The sequence below is a fragment of the Phascolarctos cinereus genome, unplaced genomic scaffold, assembly GCF_003287225.1.
Source record: "Phascolarctos cinereus isolate Bilbo 61053 unplaced genomic scaffold, phaCin_HiC Scaffold_4;HRSCAF=312, whole genome shotgun sequence".
Classification (NCBI taxonomy): domain Eukaryota; kingdom Metazoa; phylum Chordata; class Mammalia; order Diprotodontia; family Phascolarctidae; genus Phascolarctos; species Phascolarctos cinereus.
Genome location: NW_027555847.1, coordinates 372688428 through 372701097, shown reverse-complemented (window position 1 = coordinate 372701097; position 12670 = coordinate 372688428). Strand labels below are relative to the sequence as shown.

The 12670-nt window shown below is 39.4% G+C and overlaps 1 protein-coding gene across 1 annotated transcript in view; it reads right to left on the bottom strand.

Moving 5' to 3' along the window:
• CFAP53 (cilia and flagella associated protein 53) overlaps nt 1-12670 on the bottom strand; it is a 38115-nt gene that overhangs the window by 11011 nt on the left and 14434 nt on the right. Inside the window, exons 4-5 of the mRNA XM_020972304.2 lie at nt 7281-7584; nt 2428-2646 (exon numbers count right to left, since the gene is read on the bottom strand). Of these exons, the coding sequence (XP_020827963.1) occupies nt 2428-2646; nt 7281-7584 (523 nt within the window). The remainder of the gene's footprint in view (nt 1-2427; nt 2647-7280; nt 7585-12670) is intronic.

The following is a 12670-nucleotide window of genomic DNA, read 5'->3' as shown; positions in this document are numbered from 1 at the left end:
GATGATTTACCATCTTTACCTACATCTGTGGTTAAGAAAATATTTTGATGTCCAGAATTCAACTTAATATTCTGGTAGAAGATCAACAGAACATATCAAGTTCTCTTTGTATGTATTCTTAGCATGGTTTCAGACTTACATGTTTAATAAATTATAGTGATCTATTTTTTTTAATAATTCCTGTCTATGTACAAAGCTGCTACTATAACTATCCTTGTTTAAGACTAAATTATTGAGTCATTTCACATCTCCCTAAAACACAAAATAGGTTGTTTTAAGTTATCTCAGGCCTCAAAAGTAAAGATCTTTTAGGATAGAGCATATTATAAATTATATATAGGTGACACAGTAGATAAGAGTGCTGGTCCTAGAGTCAGGGAGATTATCTTCCTGAGTTCAAATTTGGCCTCAGACACTTACTAGCTGGGTGACCCTCAGCAAGTCACTTAACCCTGTTTGCCTCAGTTTCCTCATCTGTAAAGTGAGCTGGAGAATGAAATGGCAAACCAGTGCAGTATCTCTGCCAAGAAAACCTCAAATAGGGTCATGAAGAGTCAGACGTGACTAAAACGGCTATATCTAATGGTGAAGTTTGAAATTGCAGGCTAGCTCTTTGGATCCACTGTTAAGATCCAAAAAAAAAAAAAAGGATTTCCAGATTAGGGAAGATCAAATCATTGGATCCCTAGATATGGAAGAAATTCCTATATTCTCAGGGAAAAAGGGAACAGATCAACAGCAGAGGACAGTCTCTGAAAAAAATGCAAAAAGTAAGGGAAATGGAAGTCAAGGACTACAATTCTTAACAGAGATCCCACTGTGGGTATGGTGTAAGAATAGCAGTGTCTTAACATTTGTAAATAGCACTTAAAATCTAATACCTATCTAATTTCATTTGTTCTCACAATACCCTTGGGATATGGACAAGGCAAGTTCTATCTTCATTTCATAAATAAAGAAACTGAGGCACAGGTGACTTCATTACAATCATTGCTAGTGGCAGTTAGCAAAAGTGTCCAAATTTCTGGAATCCTAGGCAGAGGTGATACAATGCTCAGTGCATCAAAGTTAGGGCCACCATGTCTATTCTGATGAAAGTTTTGAATTTTTTTAATAGAAATATATCCAACTCCACTGGAACAATGAATTCCCCAAAATAAGGAAATCAATTTCTCTTTTGATCAGGATTCATTTTAGAATCCAAGGAAAGTTTCCTAAAATCTTGCTGAAATATCTTTTCATTAATATGATTTGCCTGTAATATAACAGTAACATTTGCTTTGATTCTACTTGAGGATGAGGGCATACTTAAAAGGTTGTATGTGTGTATGTGTGTGTGTGTGTGTGTGTGTGTGTGTGTGTGTGTATGTGTGTGTGTGTTTTCCAGAAGGACCTGAAAATGTCCTTCTTGAGAGACAACATGGCTTAGTGGATGGACCCTTGGCCTCTGGAATGAGGAAGACCTGAATTCATGTCCTGTCTCTGATACTGACTGTGTGACCCTGCGCAAACACTTAACCTCTCAGTGTGCCAGGCAATTTTCTGAAACTAATAATTACAGTAGTAATAGCTGACATTTATATAGAATTTTAAGGTTTGCAAAACAGTTAATTGACCCTCACAGCCCTGCAAGATGGTGCTGTTAACAGTCCCATTTTACAGATGAGAAAACAGAGGCTGAGAATTTAAGTGACTTGCCAAAGAAGTGTCTGAGGCAGGATTCAAACTCAGATCTTTTTAACCACAAGGTCTTCTTAATTTCTTGATGTAACCTACCTGTCTGATCTGCAGTGGTAATGAGAGTTCCCTGCATTGAAGAAATCAATGGCCCAGGTCAAAAGAAAAAAATCCTAGTTAACATATATTGGACTCACTTAACTGTCACTAAACATAGAAATTCACCAAAATTCATTAAACATAGAAAACTATGTTTAAATATGTCAACCCAATACTAAGTAAATAGGCCTTAGTCACTACTGTCCATGAACTGGCCCATCTTTGAACCTTTAGAGTCCATTTTTCAACAGTAATGCAAATGGTACATGCTGTCATGATGGGAATTATTATATTTAATTATCTCCTAATGATTTAATTAATCATTATATTTAACAAGATGTGTGATAGAAAGTCAAATGAACAGAAACTCAAGTCTGTACCCTAGAATTCAAGGGAAATATTGAAACACACCCACATTTGCAGCCAGATGAGGCACTCACATCCCCAGAACTCTGCTTCCTCTTCACAGCAATTATGACTTGGATTTTTGGCAGAGAGGTCACTTGAGCTCATTTACAGTGACTTGTTATCACAACTCGAGTTTCTTTTAGAGTTATACATCCCTTTATATGTTAGCAGAAGGCTGAACACAAAGAAACACGCATTAAATAAATGGTCTACAGAAGCTTTCTGATCCCAAAGGGACCTTACTTTCTTTTGCCTTAGTTCTTCATTCTCATCTCGTGTTTCTTGACGAGCAATTTCCAAAAGCTTGTTTTCCAAGTAAAGTTCCTTGGCTCTTTCCTGAGCGAGGCGATCATTCCTGTCTTGGAGGGCTTTCTCCAGATTGTCCCTGGTCTGATGCATTTTCTGCTGCTTCTCCAGCCTCTCTTTTTCTTTATCTCGTTTCAGCTGAGCTGTTCTCTTTTCCTAAGACAAAATAATAATGAAAGCAAGACCAGTCTTCTACAGGCCGGGTTATACAACTCGAGAAAGCTAACTTCTATTTAAAAGGGTGTTGAGCCAATTAGAAAATAACATGGGAATTTATTTTGCTGACTATGCTGGTGTGATACCGGGGTTCTGCATTTCTTCTTTTCAGTGGATGGAAGCAGAAAGAAAGCAGAAAAAATAAACTTGATAATTGAATATACATATGTGTATATAGATACATACATATATGCACATATATAAACACATATGTACATATACACACACATATAATCACTTAATCTTGGTTTGTGTTGGAGGCTGCTTAGGTCACTCAGTGGATAAAACCCTAGGCCTGAGTCAGGAAAACCTAAGTTCAAATTTGACCTCAGAAACTTACTAGCAGTGTGACCCTGGGCAAGTCTTTTAACCTCTGTTTGCTTTAATCCACTGCAGAAGGAAATGGCAAACCACTCCAGTATCTTTGCCAAGAAAACTCCATATGAGTCAGACATGACTGAAGGACTGAACAGCAACAAATAAATATGATTTATAGATACAGAATATATACATATTTATGTAATACAGATACTAGATATATATTTTACAGATATTTCTTTTTTCAGTGAATGGAGGGAGGACAAAAAACTGATAATTGAATATGCATGTGTGTATGTATATACACACATGTATATCCAGTAGGCACATGTATGTTATATATTATACATATGTAGTTGTTACATATATGTATGTTACATGTATCATATGCATCTTTTCAGTGAGTGGAGGCAGGAGGAAGGAAGAAGAATGAATACTTGATAATTTAATATACATATATATATACACACACACACACACACACACACACACACACACACTTTTTTCCTAAAGAAAAAGGAAAACAAAAAGACCAAGGGGACTTAAAGCTTTACATTTGAATTCAGAGGGTGTATTAAAATAGACAAGCCACATTGAATTACCACATGGTACTTTAATAACCCTTATTGAACACCTACTAAAACTACAAAATTAAAAGCCAAACATTAAAAAAAAAACAACTGCCTTACCTGCTCTTCCCTCCTTTTTGCTGTTTCTTTTTTCTCCCATCCACATTCCTTTTTTTCCCCCCTAATTGGAATACCGACAGATATTGAGCACTGTGGGTTTATAGTAGCCACACTGAAGCATGAGATGCTTCTGCCATGAACACTGTTGTCGTTTGTCCTTCGTTTTCTAAGAGGATCAGTGACCTCATCGGGTGATGTCTTGACTTGTTTGTGAAGTAGATTTAAGTGAGGCAGAGTTGACAAAATCTTCAGCCTCACTCAGCATGGCTGAGGATGCAGTGTCTGACCCTGGCGTTTCCAACATCTGACCAAGCTCTAAGTTCTCCACAGAGCCTGCTTCAGCCACCTTCATGGTCATTGGAACAAACCGTTCTCATCCACCCATTGTGTCAGGGCAAGTCTTCACACGCTTGCAGTAGACATCTTCCTAACTCACCAATGGGTTTGAGGCCTTCTGCTTACCCTTAACATGGCTTAGCCAGTGTGCTGAAATGGTTTTACCAGGATGTGGCTGCTGCACATGCTACAGATTCTTAGAGCCACAGGTGAGAGTTGGGTGCCAGATAAACACCAAAGGTAGATGAGTAGCTCTAAAAAGGGCTTGACAAGCCATTACACCAGAGGTGCTGGTCCTCCTTGAACAACTATATACCCCAAACGATGAGCAGTGAAAGGCGGCTCAGTGGTTATGGCGATGGACTGCTAATTCACCGTGTTCTGCACACGTAGGCATGACCACCTAAACTTACATGTGAATCACAGATGATTGCTTAATAGCTGGGGAGGGGAATAATACAGACAAGAGTGCTGGCATCTTCAAAAGGTGTGTTTGGGAAGCAGTATCTAACTGCTGGGCAGCGATAGCTCAAGGGAGAGACCAAAAAAATTCTAAGCATTGGGCAAAATGGAGAAACACTTTCCTAGCTCTTTATTTATCTATGGTGGGAGTTAGATGATTATTCAGGAAAGATGAGAAGCATCATAAAACCTGGATCCATTTTTTTAGAGAAGAAAAGAAAACTGTTATCTGGGAATAATTTTACCCGTCTTTAAAGGTCCCACTTAAAGACTATCTCCTGTAAAGCCTTTCCTCACTTCCCTGACTGAAGTGGTTTTTCCCATCTCTGAAATCCTGATGGAGTGAATAGGGCAATGGGCTTGGAATCAGGATGGCTTGAACTCAAATCCTGCATCAAACACCTACTAACTGAGTGACCTTGAGAAAGTCACTTAACTTTTCTATGCCTCATATGTATGTGTGTGTGTCTATATACACACACATGCAAATAGAAATACAAATATAGACACACACGCCTACATACACACACAAGTGCCACTGAGTTCAACTCTCTCATATTACAGATGAGAAAACTGAGGTCCAACATGGGGGCAAGGAGGGATTACCTTGCCCCAGATTATGGAATAAATACACAGTAGAGCTGGGATTCTCTAAACTTCTCAGTCAATTCTGTAACAGATGGCACGTTTTACTATAAAAAATCCTCTGGAAACATCTACCTGCCCACTTATATTTTCATCAAATACTCTCAAAGTGTTTATGAGCCCTCTTCATAAAGATTTTATAGAATGAGAGAGAGGCATATGGGTAAATAGTTACTAATGTCTTCTCCATCATCTATGACTTTTTCCATTCTTCTGAAATCTCTTTTTTGAGATATCTTGGAAACGGATCCCTGAGGACTCTTATAATGAATGCCTGTATTGCTTATTTCTTCCATCACTGTGCAGTGAGGCCTACCAACCTTCTTCTGAACTTGTTATTCCTAAGTGTCGCTGCCACGTCCTGACATAATACATCAATCAGGTCATGCTGTCCAAATGCAATTGTCCCTTTATTATTGCTGATAAGAAGAGACTGCCATAGAACAGAAAACAGATGGGTCATATTTCATCTGTATTTATGATCTCCCTTCTAGTTCCATCTGCTCTAAGGCCCTTTGCTTTGAAAGACTCACACCAAGCTCCATGTGGGCTCATTTCTCCCTCAATTGCTTTCCACTGTTTTTTTTGTTTGTTTGTTTTTGTTTTTGTTCTTGTTTTTTTTGGATGAGGTGGATAATATTGCTTGTTATCTTCTGGTATTCTCTCTCTTGATGTCTTATAAGTAAACTTACGCTCTAATCAGGTGTTATCCTTGGCTTTCTCAGATCTTTGACTTGCAAGAAGTTCGTGTCGACTTGGGGCAACTATTTTTCATTAGTAATAGTTATTTCTTAAAAAAGGTTAGAGTTAATATCATTACTTCTGTCCATCTTCCATTGGGGGGGAGGGGTAGTGGAGGAAATCCAATAGCAAGGATTGGATGGCAGGTTGGATTTGAGATGTAGCAATAATGAACAGTATCTTCCTTTTACCGTCTCCCAATTTGGGAATTTAAAGTCAAAGATCTGGATGTCGGCAGCTTGGTCAGAGACAATTCCCACATCAGCAGTAATCAGTCATTTCCTAATTATCAAGATAGAGTTGATTTCATTTGTTATGACATTGTTTGGTATTTAGAATGTTCACTCAGTTTAGCATCTTTGGACTTTCTGCTGAGGCAATACATTTAGTGGAGATGAGAGGACCCTTCCGAACAAGGCATAAGCCTTTGACACTTTTCCTATTTTAACAAACCTCACTTTCCAGCCTTTCTCAAGCAGAATATAAGATCCTTAAGAGCAATGATTGTGCCATTTTTAGTTTTTGCTTCCAAATATTGCACTTTGTAGCTGCCAAATAAAATATTTGAATTAAAATTTTTACTATCATTCCCACATTGAATTAAATGAATATTGAGATACATGTTGACTTAGATTGGAGTACAAGATAAGGTTCTTCATAGAATTTATCTTCCATTTCATCTTCTGCAACTAATGGTGACATGTAAGCTAAAATTATTTATGTGGTAGTCTGCTTATGGTTAACATCAACACTGCAAAGCAACCATATTCCATGAGATAAAATGACTTTGGAGGCACATTAAAACTCTGCAGGCTCCTTTATTTGCTTTTTTGCAGAGAATCTGCTCATTGTCCTTCCATTCAGTTCCAACTCCTTTGTCTTCTTGTTTTGCTGCCAGTATGAACATTTAATTCTTCCGATAGTGAGTCTACTCTTTGGTCAATGGACAGAGATCATACTTTTTTAGTGTGCCAAATATGAGTATTTGCTGACAGAATAAAAACTGATTCTTAGCACCTCTGTCCCATTTTCCTCTACTTCCCTATTCCTGTGCAGGAACCAGGATTATTTTGTATTTTTTAAAACTATTTCATGGGCCACTATAGCCAAATTTCATCACTAATAACAGCCAAACACTAGCATTGGAAGGTTGGGCCTCTCTGCACTTAGTCGGGCTGGTTATTGGACAACAGATGTGCAATCTGGCCATGTTTGCCTGCTGGCTGCTAGTCCAGCCTTGAAGAATACAACATTTCCCTCCCACAACAATGAGGCTCCGGAATAGGTCTTTTTTGGGAAAAACTCAGTATATACTATCTGCATCCAACATATATATTACAGAAAAAGACAATCATTGTGCAATGAGAATACAAAAAGACTTACCACTAAGAGACCTTCTTCTTCCTTTAGACGCTTGGCCTCTTGTTTTTGAGCGTTAAGAGTGGCCATCTGGGCATTGAGACATAAGAGTGTCTGCTCATCTCTCTTTGCTTTTTCAGCGGCTTCATCAGCTGCTCTCTTTTCCTTTGCTAATCTGTCATGTTCCCAAAGCTCAATGAACAGTTTTTCTTCTATCATTTTCTGTTTTCTCAGTTCCTCATTAAAAGCGACCTGTGCAGCTCGCTCTTCACACACCTTCTTCTCATGGACTTGGACCAGGTGGTTACGGAGATCATCACAGTGTTCCCTGGAAGGTGAGACAAAAACAAATTGTCAGGGGACAATACTCTAAGTTATGAAATGATCTATAGGTTACAGGTAAATATTTAAATACAGTGAAGATATATACCAACCTTAAACAGAAAAATCCATATTCTGGGAAGTAGTTAAGAAGTTGGGGCTGAAGATTTAAATTTGGGAGCTATATAGGGAACCATTTAAGCAGAGGAGATCTCTGAGGGAAAAGTTATTGAAGAAATAAATGATGGCTCACTAAAGAAGATAGCAAATCACTGATTCCAAAGAAATAAAGACCCTGAAGCTGTCATTCAATTATAACAATGCAACAAATATTTATTGAGCACCTCTTTTGTGCTAGGCACTGGATGAAGTGCTGGGGCTACAAACACCAAAAAGTCTGAATTTAAAGACTGGACTTCTTTAAAAGCCAAGCATTAACAAAAACAAAATGGTCCCTGACCTCAAGAAGTTTACATTCTACTAGGGGATAATCTTGTATAGAGATTGTTGTGATTGTTTTTGTTTACTCTTCTTTCTCAGAAAAAGGACCAATGATAATAAGAGAGTGGTATCTTGACTTGTGAATAAATTGGATTTAATTTAAGTGAGGCAGAATTCATTCTCTTCTCCAGAGTCACTGAAGTCCAACAGCAAGAAAAAGGTCAAGATGACTGGTGATGGCCCAGAATGTAATTGGATGACCTTGGACTTTCTAAATTAAGTGAATAGAAGAGGAAGTGCAGTCAAGATGACTGACTGAAGGGAAGGAGGAGGATCAGGTTTCTTACACCTACTCAAGCAAAAACCTAAAAGGTCAATAATCAAAGAATCCAGTGAGATCTCCAATAAGTGATGGGTTTCTTCCACCCCAGAACCAGACAAAAAGTCAACCAGGAAACCATGAGGTCATAAGAAATGGTCCACTAGCAAAGCCAGGGTAGGCAAACAGGCCAGCAATTTCCCAGTACAACCAGAGACTAACCAGAGACCAACCAGAGATAAGGGTAGTTTAAGAACACAGTGTCTAGCGACAGTAACAATGCAGCATTCCCTTGAAAAAGCCCCAGAGTACCCAGAAACCCATAGTGGAACCTTGGAAGCTATTAGGAGTGGAGGGGCATTGTGGGAGAGGTAAGCGCTCAGATTACTATGACCCAGACTCTTGGGTTCCAAGGTCCCTAGCACTATCTCCTGAGACACTGTAAAGAATGCTGAAGATCTGGCACTCTGATCCTCAAAGATGTAGGGAGAATTAACTCTGGGAGGTAGAAGTCAATGCAGGAACTCAGGTGAATAAGGCTAAGACCAAGCAGGCATGACACTGCCCCCCCACCAAAAAAAGTGCAACATGGGGTGGAGACTGGCCCTGACCCAAAGCTCTCATTCAGGGAATAAGATAGAAAGACGAGTAAATTGAAGAAGACACCACTATTAAGCATTATTAAAAATCTAGAGGCACTCAAAAATAAAAAAAATCCAGTCTAGAAGGAGAGGATAACGCAATAACAATAGCAAGCAGAGATTGAAAGGGAAAACTGGATTTTCCACAAGCACTAGTTAAAGATACAGAAGAGGGGCAGCTAGGTGATGCAGTGGATGGAGCACTGGCCCTGGATTCAGGGGGATCTGAGTTCAAATCCAGCCTCAGACACTTAACACTTACTAGCTGTGTGACCCTGGGCAAATCACTTAACCCCATTGCCTAGCCAAAAAAAAAAAAAGGATCCAGAAGAAATAATGCAAAAGATAAACAATGAAATAATAATAATAATAATAATAAAAACTCTGTAGGAAAGAACTGGAAGAATAAATGGCTTAAATAGAAAAAAGTAAACCTTAACAAAGTAAATGAGTCACTGAAATCAGAATAGACCAAACAAAAATCAGTGACTCCATGAGGAAGTAAGAAATATTAGAACAAAATCAAGAGATTGAAAAAAATAGAAGAGAATATAAGATATCTGATAACAAAAAATACTGACATAGAAAATGTGTCAAGAAGAATTCATTAAAGAATCATAGCATTCCCTCAAAATTATGATTTCAAAAAAAGTCTGGAAAATACATTTTAATAAATCAAAAATAAAAATTTCCCAGATCTATTAGAACCAGTGGACAAAGTAATGATAGAAAGAATCCATTGATAACCTTTTAAAAGAAATCCCAAAAGGAAAAGGTCCAGGAATATCATAGTCAAAATTCAGAGCTTCCATGTTAAAGAAGACATACCTCAAACATCCAGAAAGGAGTTCAAGCACCAAAGAGCTGTAATAAGGATCACCCAAGACACGGCTGCTTCTACTAAAAATGAGAGGAGACCCTTGGAATACAATTCTGTGCTCCAAAAGGTATATGTGAAATAGTACACAGATATGGAAAAAGGATGGGGAGGAGGGGGGTAGACATCAGATGAACCTCACTCTTATCTGAAACAAAAGAGGTCATACATCCATACAACCCCTACTTGAAGACCTACAAGAAGGGACCTGACACCTCTCCCCAAGGCAACCAATTTCATGTTTAGGCAACTTTCGTTGTTAGGAAGTTTTTTCCTAACATCAAGCCTGAATTGCTCTCTTTGCAACTTCTGAAGCCAAAAAGAGTTCTAATTCCTCCTCTATCTGGTAGCCTTTCAAATACTTGGAGACAGAAATCCTGTTCCTCCTCTATCTGGTAGCCTTTCAAATACTTGGAGACAGAAATCCTGTTCCTGCTGAGTTTTTTTCTTCCCCAGGCTAAACATCCCGTTTCAGTCTTGTTCCTCTTCTTTTCTCTCTCAGTGGCCTCTTTAGGTAACCTCATCAGATCTCATAGGTTTAATTTTCATCTCCATGCAGATGACTCGTAGATAGACAGACAGACAGATAGATATCCAGCCCCCATTTCTCCCTTTAGATTCAGTCCCATATCACCAATGACCTATTAGATACTTCAAACTGAATGTCTTAAAGAGATCTCAAACTTATGTCCAAATCTTTCCCTACAATCCCTCCCCTCTTGCACTCCCCTATTTCTGTCAGAGGCATCAACATTTTTCTGCTCTCCCATGTTCATAACCTCAGCATCATTCTTGAATCTCTTAACCCACCCATTAAATCAGTTGCCAAATCTTCCTGTTTCTGCCACATCTTTCACATCTGAACCCTTCTTTCTAATCATGCAGCCACCACCTTAGTTCAGGTATTCATTACCTCTCATCCAGATTATTACAATGGTCTCCTTCTCTTCCCTCTCCGGTTCCATCCTCCACAACAAGCAATCATGTAACCTCTGCTTGAAGATCTCCAAGGAAAGAGAACCTGCCATCTCTTGACTTCTCCCATTCTACCTGAGAACCCCTCTGATTAGTTAAGAAGTTTTTCTTGTTTTGCAACATTAACCCATTGCTTTTGGTTTTGCTCTCTGGAGTCTTATAGAATAAGTCTCCTCTCTTTCTCCCATGACAGCCCTTCATATATTTGGATGCAGCTCCCGTATTTATCCTGAGTCTTCTCTTCACCATGCAAAACATCTTCAACTGATCCTCATATGACTTGGACTTAAAGTCTTTCATCATCCTGCATCATCTTTCTTAAACTGTGTGGCTTCCCCAGAGGGGTTCTGGCTAAGGCAGAGGAGGCTGACTGGTAGATTCAGAGCACAGCTAAGAGTACCATGGATTGACTATAAGTCTTGAAAGCTAGGCCTCTATTAATGCAGTCAAACAATGCATTAGCTTTTTGAGTTTCCATGTCACATTGTTGAACCCTCTGATTTTTTTGACAAACGCATTACATCATGAAGTTGTGATCATTGTAAACTTATATTGTTTGATGTTATAGTTATAATGATAGACCTCCAATATGGAGCCACTCAGGCTATGTAGTCCTAGTGACCATAAAAGCATATAGGCAAATACAGATAGTTTGTACTTTGCCGCTGTTAGCTCTATGTTGAGGAGATAAGGCTCACAGCTTTTGACTGGATGATTATTGTTGGTGTTATTGTTTGTCCTTCATTTTCTAAGAGGATCAATGACATCGTGGGTTCATATTTGACTTGTACATAAATTGGATTTAAGCGAGGCAGAGCTGCACAAAGTCATTAGCCTCACTCTCTCTTCTAGAGTTATAGAAGTCCTGTGGCAAGACAAAAGTTAAGATGACTGGTGATGGCCCCAGATGCAATGGATGGCCTTGGAGTCTTCGATGGCTGACCAAATTTCTAAGTGCTCCACAGTGCCAGCTTCAGCCACCTTCATGGCCCTGGGAACAAATTGTTCACATCTGCCCATTCCGCTGGGGGAAGTCTATACATGCTTGGGCAAGACACCTCCCCCTAACTCACTGATGGATCTAAGGCCTGTTGTTTACCCTCAACCTGGGGTTAGCCCATCTGCCAAGATGGTTTACTGGAGTGTGGCCACTGGGCACACTATACAGCTTTGTGCAGCCACAGGTGAAAACTGAGTACCAGTTAAACACCAAAGGCTGATGTGCAGCCCTTTAAAAGGTTCAGCAAGCCCTCACACCAGAGGCGCCAGTCCCCCTGGAACACTCCGTACATCCCACAGAGAAATATGAAGAGCAAGAGAGCAACCCCAGAAAAACAGAAGTTATAACAGGTCAACTTGATAATAACATGGCATATTCTATGAGGGTTTCTTGGGTGCTGAGCTAAGTCTTCCTTCCCTAGAAGGGATGAAACTTTCGACCAGCTGCAGGGCTCTAAGCTAGTCCTCTTTTTTGCGGCCTTAAATAGTTAGTGTTAGCTCCTGCCCCCATTTTGTGGTCCCAGTAAAGAAACTCCCCCTGCCCAAGCCTCACTCAATCCCACTATCGATAAGTGACCCCAAGAACTTCTCCAAGACGTCTGGGTTTGGTTAGGAATGCCCTCTCCCACATCTGGAACTAATTACTGGTTCTCAACAAAGCCCATTAAGGTATATAATTTTGCCACCTGAACTCCAACTTTGAGCACGTTCCCTCCTCAACACAACTCCCCTGTAGTGGGTGAGTTTGCATCCATCTCTATCTGTTTATATTGCCATGTATGTGTGTGTGTGTGTGTGTGTGTGTGTGTGTGTGTGTGTGTGTGTATGTGTATATATGCTT